Source organism: Puntigrus tetrazona, chromosome 7, assembly GCF_018831695.1.
Source record: "Puntigrus tetrazona isolate hp1 chromosome 7, ASM1883169v1, whole genome shotgun sequence".
NCBI classification, from domain to species: domain Eukaryota; kingdom Metazoa; phylum Chordata; class Actinopteri; order Cypriniformes; family Cyprinidae; genus Puntigrus; species Puntigrus tetrazona.
The window spans coordinates 22448366-22463238 of record NC_056705.1 but is presented as its reverse complement, the minus strand read 5'-3'; the positions used below and the strand labels follow the sequence as shown (position 1 = coordinate 22463238).

The following is a 14873-nucleotide window of genomic DNA, read 5'->3' as shown; positions in this document are numbered from 1 at the left end:
TTTATATAAAGGTTTTGTAATATATATCCACACACACACACACACACACACACACACACACACACATATATATATATATATATATATATATATATATATATATATATATATATATATGGATAACCATATATATATATATATATGGATAACCAAAGTCAACTATTACATGCTAAACTAAATAATATGTGTATGTGTCTGTAGTCTCCTTATTCAGAGGTAGTGGATGAATGTACAAAGCTTATTTGTGTCAGTGGCCAGTTGCTCCTCTTCAATAAGTCTCAGAGCTGCCCATATGATCCTGCACCTCCAAACTGTGGTCTGCTTGGCTTTGCTGTACTTGTCAATGGTGATAAGTGTTGTCCACGGTGGGACTGTCCATGAGAGAACATTATATACATTACTGTGATCTTTTCTATTCTGTCATTTGTTGAATTACTATATAAAATATATATATATATATATATATATATATATATATATATATATATATATATATATATATATATATATATTTTATTTTATTTTATTTTTTATTTTTTTTTGTAGGTCGTTGTTCAGTGTTTCCTGATCTTAATCTGATCACATTTGATGGGAAAAGTGTTGCGATTTATAAAGCTGCTTTATATGTGGTAGCTCAGCTTCCCAATGAGACAGTCAGCATCCTGGTACAAGAGTGTTCTGGACCAGATGACGCAGTAAGATATGCACAACTTTTTTGACTAGCTGCCCACAACTCCAGTGCCATTTATATACAAAAAATATATCAAAGTCATAATATCATTCTTTTTTTGATTCCAGCTTGTGTGGAACTTTACCAATTTGTGTCTGGCAGCTTTAAACATTACTCACAAGTACAACGAAGTGCTCCTCAATCGTCTGCAGAGACGTGTGAGTATCCATCTGTTTGTGAATCTTGAAATAATTTGCAGTTGTATTAGGTAATAAAAAGAGATTTGAATAAAACTGGAAAATTATTATTATTCTAGCCTTGCATATATATGTAAATGAAAGAGGTTCAAAATATACGGGTTCCTTTTTCCAGCTATATGTGAACTCCAGGTATGCAAAGCCACGTTTTAAGAAGTTTGGATTTGAGATTCTGGACACAGGAAACATGTATCTGATCCGAAGTCCAGCTGGTCTGAAGATCCAGTGGTTTCACACTACAGGCATGATGGTGATTGAGATGGACAGCTATAACAACAGACTCCCCACAGTGGGCTTGTGTGGTACGAGATTAATAACCACAGATTACACTGGATGTCATATGCCTTCATGCTCCTCACTCTCCACCTCTCTCATCTTTCTCTTTGTCACCCTGTCCAGGTAGTTGTGATGGTAATCCTCTGAATGATTTGACTCTGTCTAATGGTACAGTTGTGCCTGAGCAAGAGGATCCGGCTGTGTTCATCGATAGCTGGCAGATTCCCAACACCACCAGCTACGTGAGTCACAGCAGACGGAGGGAGGTCAACTGTACCACGGGCGACTGCTCCCAGTGCATGAGCATGCTGAGCAACCGTTCCTTCACCATCTGCCATCCCTATGTACGGCGCACAACATGCACATTGCATAAATACCAAACCTGGATCCACACCTGTACTTATGGACTTCATAATTTTTTTGCTCTGAAGGTCCCTCCAGCAGTGTTCTGTGAGATGTGGGTGAGAGATGTGGAATATGTGAATAATCCATGTCTTGCTTTGGCTGCTTATGCTGCTTCATGCCACAAATTCAACATCTGCATGGAATGGAGAAGCTCTGATTTTTGCCGTATGTAGTTACCAAAGCATATTGACACAGCTTTAAGTAACAATTGATATATATGGTGTTAAATGCCATTTGTTGATATGTTCTCTGTAGCATTCATGTGCCCAGAAAATCTGCGGTACCAAGCATGTCTGCCTGCCTGCACTGCCCCATCCTGCCCAAACCAAGATTTTGAGTTTGTCCCAGAGCAATGCACAGGCCTTTCAGAGGGCTGTGTGTGTCCAGAGGGAACTCTATTACACCGGCCCTATTCTGCCCTATGCATTCCACCCAGCAAGTGTGGTATGCCACTAGTCTTTTTCTCTCTTTTTAAAGAGAACTAGCTTTTATTATTAATTTATGATATGTTATGATATATGTTTGCAGCATGTACAGATAGTTTTGGAACCCCACATGCTCTTGGGGAGGTTTGGAAAGCCTCACTGGATGGCTGCTGCATGTACAAGTGTGAGAACGACAGCATAGTGCCGGTGGAGTATAACTGTAGTAACATCCCTCAGCCAGTCTGCACGCGTACAGGAGAGATTACAGTCAGCCTAGCAGATGACAGCAGCTGCTGCCCCCAAAAAGCCTGTGGTTTGTTACACAATCATTTTACATGTATCTATTGAAGGGCTGGGCAGAATGACTGTACATTTGTAAAAATATACTGTGTTAACATCAATCAAGTTAAAATAAATGATGTCTTTTTAATTTTTTTGTAAGTATATTTAAACAAAATAGATATTTTTTTATGGTGATGGAATATTTGAAAGCGTTCTGGGGTTGAATTTCCAGGGTTGAACTAAAAGAAAATTTTTCATACTGCCCAACACTATTTAACATTGTATGTGTTAATGTGTATAACTCTTATTAATGGAATAATTTTACCATTACTTAATAAGTTTAGATACTTGGGAGATTCTGTTTATTCTATGCTTAAAGAGATAGTTTACCCAAGTTGTTCCAAACCTATATGAGTTTCTTTTGTTGATCACAAAAGAAGATTCTCTGTAGAATGCAGTTGATAGTCTCCATTTACTTTCATAGTATGTCTTTCCCTATTATGGAAGACCAACAACAGTTTGGTTCTTTAAAATTCCTCTAAATATATATGTATATTTTTTTGTATTCAACATAAGAAACTTATTCAAGTTTGGAACGTCATGAGGGTGAGTAGATGATCACAAAATACATGTTTTCAGCTAACTATTCCTTTAATCATTTTGTGACAGTTTGTAATCAAAGCATGTGTGAGGCGGCTCCTATGGACTGTAAATATGGGGAGAAGCTGGTGTCATATCATAGGCCGGACTCCTGCTGCCCAGAATACCTATGTGGTGAGTTTGGACAAATTTAGTGTCCTATTTTGTTTGAGTCTGTGTACCTATATGTTCATACTAATTCATGTATGTGTATTGTTTTTAGAGTGTGATCCTGATCAGTGTGTCTTGGACATTCCTGTGTGTCGCGAGGATCAGACATTGATCGCCACTCGTGCTGAAGGCAGCTGCTGTTTAGCACACATCTGCAGTAAGTAATTATGATTAATGCTAAAATCCCATATAAATGACATTCTTCCACTGAATAAAAAGAGAGAAATTAATTAGGATGTGTACATATAGATATTTTATATATTACTGTAGCAGTATATTATACAGTGTAGTGATTTTGAATTGTTCATTACATTCCAAGTCCTTAGAAGTCATGTACTATGTAAATAGTAAGCGGTACTTAAATTCATTCTTTAAAATAAATTTTCAACCTGATTTCAGCCTTCCTAATGATTTTTTATTGTGTTAGTGTGTGACACATGTTCTGAGGCAGCTCCAGTGTGTCAAGATGGAGAACTGCTGATTGTGGACACAAACAGCACAGAGCGCTGCTGTCCAGTTTATCACTGCTGTGAGTACAAATTATTGTTATTATGCCATTTTTATTCCCAGCTATGAGCTATGAGCCCGGGAGAGTAGAAAAAAAATATAACAACAACCTGCAAAAAATAAATACCTTCAAAACACCAAATTTCCTGAAACAGTGAAGTGTTATTGTAACTGTGTTGTGTGTGCAGTGTGTGAGACCTCCCGATGCTTAGACATCACGTGTCCAGTTGGCATGGCCGTAGTTTCCACAAGGACTCAAGATCAGTGTTGTCCATTACAGACATGCGGTAAGCCCACCAGCGCACTGATAATTTCATAATAATTTCATAAAGTTAAGATGTACTTACTGTACATGAGATTGTCTTTGTTCATGTGATATCAGTGAAAGGGTATTTCGGTCTGTGTTTGTGAATGTCTGTGAATGTGTGCTAAAGACACAGAACGCAAATCTGTATTGAGTGTTTCTAACAAAACAGACTAAAGCTCCTCTCTCTCTTAGAATGTGCATGTGAGAAAGTCCTTCGGCCTAAATGTGTTCTGGTGAGTCACCAGAAGTTACTTTATCAAAATGACCCTACATGCATTTATTATTTAAATATTTGTCTAATCAGACACATATTTGACTGGTTGGTTCATATTTGAAATCAGATGTAATGTGTTGCAGGGGGAAAGTATGCAGTTAGACAGAGCATTTCTGTCTGATCCAGAAAACCGTTGTGTCTGCAAAAGATTCATTTGTGGTGAGAGCACACACGTTTGAAATGCTACGAAGATACATTAGAAATATAATTTAAAAAAATCTCTCTCTCTCTCTCTCTCTCTCTCTCTCTCTCTCTCTTTCTCTCTCTCTCTCTCTCTCTCTCTATATATATATATATATATATATATATATATATATATATATATATATATATATATATACACAATTTTTTGTATGTGTATTACTCTGTGTTTGTGTGTGTTTGTAGTGAGAGAGGCGGTGTGTGTGGATGGTGAACGGGGAGTGATGCGTCCCGGGCAGACACTGGTCGAGCAGCGGGATCAGGGTGTGTGTTACACCACACAGTGCACACACACACTGGACTCTGCCACAGGTTTCTACCTCCTCAGAGCCGCTGGCACTAACTGCACAGCACGCTGCCAGCCTGTGAGTATTTCAGATGCACAAAGACACCGGCCAAACACAAAATACCTGTGTTGTAACTGTGTTGTGTGTTCTCCAGAACCAGATATACATCCCTCCTAAAGAGCCCAGCAGCTGCTGTGGCGTGTGTAAGAACATTTCTTGCCTGATCCGGAGTGAGAATGGATCCGTAACTATGTACAAGGTGATGTTCGTGTTCTTAACTACCGCTCTACCACTCATCTTTAAAAGAAGGTTTTGCTGCTTAATATTTTTGTGGAAGCCATGGTACATTTTTAAAGATTCTTTGGTGAAAACAATATTCGTTTTAAACAATGTCTTTTGTAATATTACACAGTAAATATCAGTGCTGTCACTGTTGACCAATTTTATACATCCTTGCAGAATAAGATGTTGTATTTGAAGCTGTATTTACATTTCATTGAATGACTTTCTTTATCTCATATTTTTAAGGACTGCCTTGCAGCACTTTGGTTTTGTTCTGCTGTGATGTAAACGTGTTTTTCGCTCTCCAGCCAGGGCGCAGCTGGGTGTACGACTGCATGCGCTATGACTGTACGGACACTCTGTCAGGACCTGTGCTCGTCTCCCACCCCTACAGCTGTCCCCCCTTTAATGAAACCGAGTGCATGAAGGTGAATTCTCTCTTCTTGATAAACATAAACCTAAATAATGCATCAAGAATACATCAAATACATCACACAAACACATGTGCATGACACAGAGATGTACTATATAATGCATTTATCAGACATTGCTGGTCTTGATTCAGTGATTAAGCAGTGGTTACTATACTGACAGCTTCCTTTGTCACAAATGATATAAAACAAGAAGTACTGTAATAAACATTTTGCAAGTACTTTCTGTTTGAATACTGTTCATCTTGTCTTAGATTGGGGGCACTGTTGTGAGTTACATGGATGGGTGCTGCAAGACATGTGAGTACAGAGGTTACACTCCTTTGTTTATTCCTGCTCTTGTTATAACAAGAAACATGGGTAACGTTATCATTTAAAAGCCCCATCTGTTTCTTTCACAATTTTTTCCACTCAATGTGTATGAATGAAAACAACAAACAAGACACAGGACGTTTGTTCTGTACTGGTAAGGTAAAGAGCAAAATTCATCGACCAGATAAACAGAATAAACAATACATTCTGGGAACAATCGAGAACTGTTTAAAAGCATTGTTTAAAAGCACTGATATGCACACAACAGCAAAAAGTTTAATTTCTTGCATCAGGCTGATGTTCTGTAACAATCTCTCCAGGCGCTGCGAACTCCCTGTTCCCCTTCTCTGTTAGCCCGTTGAAACCCACAGTTAGCACAAACTGTGAACAAGGTACCTGATACTAACATCAGACCTCAAGGCTCGCCATCACCATTGTTGATTTCCAACAATGTACTCCCCCTGTTCAAACAATACAGGACTCTCAACAGATTTGAAGTTTACGGCTCATTGAAGTCATTTATACCTCTAGTCACTTTTCTCCCAGATGTTTCTTGGAAGCAGCTCAATCTTTCCCCATTTTGCTCTGTCGGGCAGTGCATTGTTGATTGCCAACAATGTACTGTTGGTAGTGGCCACTTAGAGAGTTTCTGTAGCTGTGCATGATCCAGAATGCTTAGGCTGTAGAATAGTATGTGTAGTTTGTGGTAATGTTTTGGGTGATATGGCAACATTAGCTATGCAAAGCATTTTCCAAATCTGTTGCCTCCTTTCAATGTTGTTGCCTTTTCTGCCACATTACTCAAACCATTACAGCTTCTGCTCACTTATGATCTGTATGTTTTATTGGAAAATCAAGTTTTGGGGCTATTTTTTGAGGTGGTGGAATGAATGACACTGATAAAAAGTAAATTAATATGTATACCTTATTTTCAGTAGATGAGTAGTTTTATAGTGATCACTGTTTTGTCAGCTAAGTGGGGAAAGAATAGTATTATTTTTTCTTTCGGTTATTCATCGCAATAAAACGTTAGTAAAATATTGTAACAACTTTTAATCTTAGAGGAGGATGAAAAAGGTGAACTTTTTATTATTATAAAATTTGTTTTTTTAAAATACTGTTCATACTTTGAATTGATTTTATTGAATTAAAAAATTCTAAAGTAAGACGTGATGCTAAACCAGGTTAAAATAGCCCACCAGGATTCATCTTTGAGGTCCCCTTATAATGTTATTAAGGTTTTTATACCGAAACCAACATAATTTATATTTTCTGTTCTGTTGGCATGGTGGATTTTAGACCCGGAAGTAAATGCCTACTGCTCTGATTGGCTAACACTTGTGTATGACAGCCTGCATGCCTCAACAGATGGTCACTGCTGTCATTTAAAGTAACAGTTTACCCAAAAAATATAATTCTGTCCCTTACTCACCCTCAAGTAGATCTTAATCTGTATAAATCTGCCCAACACAAAGGAAGATATATTGAAGTAAACAGTGACCCAAAACTCTTTGTTCACAAACTTTTTTCAAAATATCTTCTTTTGTGTTCGGCAAAAGAAAGAAATTCATACAGGTTTAAAACTACTCGAGGGTGAGTAAATGATAACAGAATGAAAATTTTGTGAACTATTCCTTTAAGTTAAAAAAAGCATAAGTACTCATATCAAATGTTCTGTATAAACAAAAAAGCAATAGTCATTACATAATAAAAACACACACTCAATATTGCTGTCGGATGCAAAATAATCAGCACAGCATTTTTCCCGTGTCAAATTGTGCCTTTTTTTATAAATGAATCTGTGGTGAATTAAAGTAAACAGAAGACCAAATTCATCCACTCTTTCCTAACATTGGGATCAGTTCTCTTGTTTTACACTATGGCTGGTTTCATAGACAGAGTTTAGACAAAGCCAGGATTAGGCCATAGCTCAATTAGGATATTTAGGTAATTTTTAACATGCCTTAGAAAAAAGCATTACTGGTGTGCATCTTAAGTGAAAACAAAAGCACTGACAGGTTTTGAAATCAGTCAGCTGAACAGCTCAGATTTACATTTTAGTCTAGGACAAGGCTTAAACCTTATCTGTGAAACCAGGGTTACATGTGCAAATCAGTGGGCGGGGCTTGTACAAGTAAGTGTTGATCTTCTGAGTATCTACATCAGAAGATGCTTCAACCTCATAATGAGAGCAGAAGTTATTCTTTAAATGAATTAGAACTTTCATACAGGATGAAAAAGATAATCTCTTGAATTTTCATACTGTAGGTAAAGAGGACGGGAAGTCATGTCAGAAAGTGACAGTAAGGATGACAATTAGAAAGAATGACTGCCGTAGTAACAGACCGGTGAGTTCATTTGAGAATATACACCTAATAATGGGGCTCTAATTTGGCTGAAAACTGGCTCACAGGTTATGCCCATGTTCACAGGTCAACATAGTGTCATGTGATGGAAAGTGTCCATCTGCAAGTATTTACAACTACAACATCAACACGTATGCACGCTTCTGTAAGTGCTGCAGAGAGATGGGGCTGCAGCGGCGTTCGGTCCAGCTCTACTGCAGCGGAAACTCCACGTGGGTTAGTTACACCATACAGGAACCTACGGACTGTTCCTGCCAGTGGTCATAAACCTTAAACCATAATAACAGAAAGTGTTACTTATCATTCGACTTGAACGTGAAGGACCATAACATCTGCAGTTTAAATATAGTGTTGTAAGTTTTTCTATTTTTCACTGAGCAGAATATACAGTTCTACCAAAATTGTTAAATATTTCAGAAAATGTTCTAAACCGGGGGGCTGCATGAAGTGTATGTAAGCTTATGAATCCAACAGCAACAATAATAATACTAGCTACGTGCTCCTGATCTGTATATATGGAATTGTACCACAGAGCACACTCAAATAAAAAGTTACTAATTGTATTTAGATGCTTTCCTACAGGTAATGTTACTTTTGAATTATCTGAATATTCCGTGATTTGATAACATGCTATATAACAATCACATGTTTATTGAATAATTGATCTTCTGCTGTATTTTGAGCACTTTATTTATTTATTACCATATAAGAACAATTGCTTCACTCAAAATACAAGATTTTATACACATACAGTAACTATGAATTATTGATGAAGCACTTCAGCTGATGCGAAATAATTTATCTTCGTGATGGTTTAAGCTGTTGCAAAGTCAACATTAATGCTTTATACAGTCTGGCACATTTTAAGAACAGCTTTAGCTTTTTTTTGTGAGATACTAGACGTAAAACTGAATATGTGAAGTTCCTGTTTTTATATCTGTGTCCACAGTATTGCAATGTTGCATCAATAAAATGCAAATGGATGGTCATAATGAATACCTCTGTATAGATTTAAATATTTTATAATATTTTATAGAATTATATATTTTATTCTGGAGCCCTCTTTAGGCTATTGGTTTAACATTTTACCTGCTGAAGAACTGCAAAATACATAATATGCTTAGTTTTTAATTGTGTACTATACTGTATGTATATTTCCATTTTCAATAAAAAATCTTTACAAAAAGTTTGTAAGACTTTTTTTGTTTGAATTTTTATCCATGCATATTAAAAAGTTAACCACTTTCAATGTTTTCTGGTTTTGTCAGCAGCTGCCAGTGCACTTTTTTAACTAGTGGTTATTTTTTTGAGGAGTTTTAAAGACTCTTTTCCTGTCTGCTTCCCTTCATATGGTATTATCAGCCCATAGACCATTGTCATGAAGTTGTTTTACAAGTTCAGCACAATATACTTTAAGGTATGACTCACTGGCTTAAAAAACTGTCCAGACATTTTGAAATATTTCACCATGCATTAAAACATTTAGATCCATGTATAGATAAGAAGCATCCTTTGTGGAGTGGAAGACACTGGACAAATCCACACGGTCATTGGTTAATTACCTATCAATCTACAGCAATATGAATACATAAAGGTCATCCAAATGTAGAACAGAAGATTTGAGAGGTTCATATTCAGTTTGATTCAGTGTTTTTAGCATCAGCTTCTCAGTATAATCAGAAAACATGCTCAATTCTAGTTTATCAGTTTTGAAGAATAATTTTATTGAACTGCCAGATGCAACAGATAAAGCTGGCGAGCCAAACATTATTTACAAAAACGGAAGGTGAGAACCTAAAGACAGAGCAAGGGGGGAAGTTCCTACTGCAACTACTGCTAAGACCGGACAGTGATAATGTCACGCAGGGTGTGGAAGATCGCCTTTGACAGCCTCTGTTAAACTGCGAACTTTGGGTGGGTTCAGAGATGCCTGGTGAATGAAGACAGAGCTCGGGGACGCAGGCAGCAGGCATGTCTTGACCGCGAGTAGATTCCTCCATGAACGCTTACTTTCTGCGGCGAGCAGCAGCGCCCTTCTTGGAGCTGAATAGCAAAGAAAGAGCGAGTAAGTGGTGCTGACCGTAACAGACATGCTAGTAAAAAAGTAAAAAAAACACCTTACAGGACAGGGATCTATTTCTGTTTTAATTGTCATTTCACAAATTAAAGTATGTTGTACTTAGTGATTGATCTGTTGAAAAAAAAACAGCATATGCTGGTTAGGTATGTTTTAAAACTGGGATGCTGGTTTATGCTGGTCAGTTGCCAGCACATGACCAGCATAAACCAGCAAAGGACCAGCTTAAACCAGCATCCCAGTTTATATACTTGTACCAAATACCCAGTTTCCTAGTCCAGTCCTGCAGGATGTTCTTCTCTGGTACTGTGTCCACACAAAGTCTGTCATGCACATGAAACTAAAATCGCGTTCACTCCATGCAGGACTTACCGCTCTTTCTCTGAGATCTGTCAGTTTGTTAAACAGGCCTGTCTTAGTCTTAAATATTTATCACCGCAGTGATACACATCACATTTACACCACTCATTACCTCATCTATACCAAACACATTCATCACAGTTCAGATTTGCTGGCACCAATGAAAAATAAGCCAGATCTGGAATAGACAAGTACTTTATAGTGCCCCTTAGGCTACGCTACGTATTGCATGTTGAGCGATATAAGAGTGAGCTTTATTTTTCATTGTCTGTAAATCACTTCAGAAAACAAGTACGTTTACATGCACAGTTATAATCCAGCAGCAGTCTTCATCTGTCTGTCCAAGTATATATTTGACCCTGGACCACAAAAATGATCACATTTATATTTGTAGCAATATCCAACAATACATATGGGTCAAAATAATAGATTTTACTTTTATGTCAAAAATCATTAGAAAATTAAGTAAAGATCATCTTCCATGAAGATATTTTTTGAATTTCCTACCGTAAAAATATTAAACACAATTTTGGAAAAAAGAACTTCATTTGGACAGCTTTTTAAAGGTGGTTTAAAAGTAAAATGTTATTATTATTATTATTATTATTATTATTATTATGAGAAAAAAATCATTACAAGTGGGGAAACCCAGAATTCTAGACAATACAAAAGGTGCCAAATTATTACGACAAAAGTGACGTGTCCATGAAAACACTGATTTATAAATAAGATTATGTCACATAAATATAACAGATCTAATCTCAGATCTAATCTCAATTAGGTAACAGATCTAATCTCTACAGAGAGATTAGTGTTTGGAAATGGTGTCAATTGCTTAAAGGTTTCCTTAAATAACTAAATAGTTTTATTACATTCAATGGATAAATAAGTGCTGTATAATAGGCCTAAAACTCTTCTAATTTTGTTTAGACTACTGTGTTAAGTGGTTAAACTTGAAGCATTGATATAATAGCGCTCCATTCGAAGGTACGAGTTTGCAGTCGCACTTGAAAGCAGCATAAAGGCGTTTTGCTGTGGCAAACGGTAATTCGATTACCTAATATCCATTATCCTGGGAGCTCAACTTCACAAAATCCAGTCAGACAAAAAAAATTTCATGACGTTTAAAACAGATTGCTTTAATCCTACTGAAATCAAACTCTAGTGCATGTAAATGTACTCAGGGCGAGCTCGTATGAGGAAACTGCAATAAGGGTTTACTGTCTGACTATGGTGGACGAAACTCATACAGCTCTGCAGAAACTCACTCTCAAAGGCTTCACGCTTCAGTAAGTCTGTCACAATGCTACAAAAATGTCCCAAATACTTACCTCTACAACAGCTTCAAGACTACAGCCCTAAATCAAGTTTTAGGACATGTTTTGTAAAGTCGTGCTGCCAATGACAGTTATCTAGATTTGTGTCCAACATGACTGGCAGCTTGTGTGTGACAGTGTCTTTGAGAGTTTTCATGGGGGTGTGAAATGATTAGAGAATAATATTAGAGTAAAGTTAGATAGTAATATTAGAGTAAAGGCAGAAGGGAAGTAGTCAGTTCATCCGTGCGCTGTTGTGACGAGGAGCTACTCACTGCTTCTGCAATTCATCAATGCGGTTTCTGAGAGAGATGACCTGAAAACAACACATGAGCGTTTTTAAACCTGCCAGATCATACCTCATCCACAGGGTCCTGGATTGTGACAGCTGTCCTCTACCATCAAGCGCTGACAAACACACACAAATCATTCTGGCTCGATGCTCAGGACGTGCCAACCTCAAGAGCTGGTATGGGCATGTCACAGGCTTGAGTGTTTTGTGCAGAATCCCTCAGCAAGACGGTATTGAGCTTAAACAATCACACGCACTTACCTGCAGGAGAAACATCTTGGAAAATGAAAGCTCAGATGACTAACTTTATTTTTCTACTGCTAGGTTCTTGGAATAGTGGTTTGGTTTTAGCTGCTGGATTGAAAGAGATCAACTTGTTGTGAAAGCACTCCCAGTACATTGGACCTTTCACCTGTGGTCTGAATCGACTTGTTTCCCAGAAGCCATGGAGACCAGAGAGTCTCAAGCATGCAGACCATGCCATTTCGACCCTGTTGCTGAACAAAGCCTTAACTTCCTACAGTTCCAGTTACTCACTATTTACTGAGCTCCTCCACTCTCTTACGCTGGGTAGTAACCTGCAGAACACCAGAACACAGCTGAGACCTGAGCTACCACACATACAGATAACCTGTACACACTCCGACCTGATTCATATGTTTGCGTTTTTTTAAATCTCAAACTGCCATAGTGACTTAATTATGCAAATGAGAGAAATGCACTATTGCCTTTATATAGTTCAATAATAAATAGTTCATTACATTTAAGGTACAGTTTTGCCAGTCACAATTACCATTTCATAAAATATAATCAACATAAAAATCTACAAAAATAAAGGTGCTCTCAAAGTTTCTGTACAGCAATGCCATAGAAGAACCATTTTTGCTTTCTTTAAAGAACCATCTCTTTCTTACCTTTTTATAACCTGAAGAACCTGAAGAAACCTTATAACCTGAAGAAACTGAAGGGTTTTTATGGGACCATTTAGACAAAAAGGTTCTTCTGTGGCATAGTGAAACACCTTTTTTAAAGAGAGTATTGTGTCTTCAAGCAACATACAATAGTGGTGTTTAGTTCATGCTTGAATCAGCTTTCTTTAATGAATCAGATGAATTATTTAATGATTCCCTCATAAAGACTTGTCACCACCGACAGCTGTTTCGATGTAACCTGTAGAAAGAGTCACTGAAAAATCCCCACCATTTACATGAGCAAACAATCAAAGTCAAGGGCCATAACTAACTGTTGTAAAAATAATTATCAAGGCATTGACTTTCTATTTGAAGGGCTAAAAGTATTATAGTTGTACATAAACTATGTTTCAACAAAATGCTTGTTCACTGCACATAGTTCACCCAAAAATTAATTATTAATTATGCTATTTCAAACCTGTTTGACTGGCAGAATGTGCATCTCAGACAACACTGAATTTCAATGAAAAGAGATTTTCACTTTTGGGTCAACTATGCCTTTAGGTTTTAACTTATCCAGGGTGCAGCTGACAAAGTAGTGCATCTCCCCTAGTAAAACAAAGTAGGCTGTGATAAAACATAAAGTAATATAAATCTGTCCTGTGTAAATGCTCATTGGACTGATCTCTCACCTCATACTTCTGCCTCTTGAGTTTCTCCATGTGCTCAAACTTCTCAGCCTCCAGGGAGTACAACCAGTCCCACAGCTCTTTAGCTTTCTCCCTGTAAATGCACCAAAACACATTTAGATTGCACACACAAACTCTGTGTCATCAGAACTAGTTGTCTTTCCCATAGAGCTGTATTCGTGCTGACCTCAGCTTGTCCTCATTCAGATGGTCAATGTTCAGAGCCTTGCGTCTGTCTGCAAGAATCTTCTTCTTCTTCTCTCTTTCAGTTTGTTTCTTACCTCCCCTCTTTGAATCGGCCTGTTTTTAGCAATTAGCAAACAAAACACTTATGCCTATTTATTTTTCACAGTCATATACAGTACTGTGCTCAGAGTGACGATTGACAGAATCAGAATTATGGTTGATAGAAAAACCTTCTGCAGGTAGCTGCTGTACTGGGAGCCCATGCTAGACAGGGCAGACTTCTTCTTGGCGTCTTCATCTGCCTTCTTCTTAGCATCAGCCTCCTCCTTCCTCAGCCTCTCTTCCTCACGTCTTGCCTGACGCTCCTTGTCCTTCTCAGCACGGATCCTCTGCTGCTCTGCCCTCTCAGCCCTACGTTTCTCCTGCACATGCACACATTAAATGTGTCCATTATAATATTCTGAAACGTGGCCCTCTGGAATATTTGATTCTGGTTGGTCAGTAGCATCCTGATATTATGTCAGCTGTCAGATTTTTCATTTTATTTGCCTTCAGTCTATATTTACCAGTAAGTTCATTTCAACTTAAATATTTAATGTCCACATAATGTATTTATTTATCTGTTGAGTACCTGTCTGTTTAAGGGGATAATGTACAGATGGCTGACACTCACGATTCTCTCTTTCAGAGCAATAAGCTCCTCCTCTTCCTTCTTCCTGCACTCAAAGTGGGCATCAATCAGGGCCTGCAGCTCAATGAGGTCTTTGTTTTGACGCTTCTTCTGGATGTCCTGTTTGTATACACATAAATATGACCTCAAACATGTATTATCACAATGTTTAATACATAATGTATCCATTGAAGTACTTGCTTACATCAAAGTCCACCTTATCCCCTTCAGGGATCTTTGGTGCACTTGGTCTGAAGGAAATGAGAAAAAAATTGTGTTT

The 14873-nt window shown here is 37.6% G+C and overlaps 2 protein-coding genes across 10 annotated transcripts in view; one reads left to right on the top strand and one right to left on the bottom strand.

The window, feature by feature from the left end:
• otog (otogelin) overlaps window positions 1–9951 on the top strand; it is a 35636-nt gene extending 25685 nt beyond the window's left edge. The window contains exons 36-55 of the mRNA XM_043243185.1: window positions 202–379; window positions 547–695; window positions 799–888; window positions 1043–1229; window positions 1327–1547; window positions 1635–1773; window positions 1864–2052; window positions 2137–2346; window positions 2985–3089; window positions 3178–3282; window positions 3553–3654; window positions 3821–3919; window positions 4132–4172; window positions 4297–4372; window positions 4601–4779; window positions 4856–4960; window positions 5292–5411; window positions 5669–5714; window positions 7995–8074; window positions 8159–9951. Of these exons, the coding sequence (XP_043099120.1) occupies window positions 202–379; window positions 547–695; window positions 799–888; window positions 1043–1229; window positions 1327–1547; window positions 1635–1773; window positions 1864–2052; window positions 2137–2346; window positions 2985–3089; window positions 3178–3282; window positions 3553–3654; window positions 3821–3919; window positions 4132–4172; window positions 4297–4372; window positions 4601–4779; window positions 4856–4960; window positions 5292–5411; window positions 5669–5714; window positions 7995–8074; window positions 8159–8359 (2622 nt within the window). The 3' untranslated portion in view covers window positions 8360–9951. The remainder of the gene's footprint in view (window positions 1–201; window positions 380–546; window positions 696–798; window positions 889–1042; window positions 1230–1326; window positions 1548–1634; window positions 1774–1863; window positions 2053–2136; window positions 2347–2984; window positions 3090–3177; window positions 3283–3552; window positions 3655–3820; window positions 3920–4131; window positions 4173–4296; window positions 4373–4600; window positions 4780–4855; window positions 4961–5291; window positions 5412–5668; window positions 5715–7994; window positions 8075–8158) is intronic.
• Window positions 9792–14873, bottom strand: part of tnnt3b (troponin T type 3b (skeletal, fast)) — an 11340-nt gene continuing 6258 nt past the window's right edge. For 7 of the 9 annotated variants that reach the window (XM_043243210.1, XM_043243212.1, XM_043243213.1 and 4 more), the window contains 7 exons: window positions 14799–14844; window positions 14597–14713; window positions 14154–14345; window positions 13925–14037; window positions 13741–13831; window positions 12675–12715; window positions 9792–10135 (listed from right to left, as the gene is read on the bottom strand). In XM_043243210.1, coding sequence (XP_043099145.1) covers window positions 10099–10135; window positions 12675–12715; window positions 13741–13831; window positions 13925–14037; window positions 14154–14345; window positions 14597–14713; window positions 14799–14844 — 637 coding nt within the window. In that variant the 3' untranslated portion in view covers window positions 9792–10098. Of the gene's footprint in view, window positions 10136–12120; window positions 12162–12674; window positions 12716–13740; window positions 13832–13924; window positions 14038–14153; window positions 14346–14596; window positions 14714–14798; window positions 14845–14873 lie in introns of all 9 variants that reach the window. The other 2 variants (XM_043243211.1, XM_043243214.1) reach the window with 1 other exon arrangement.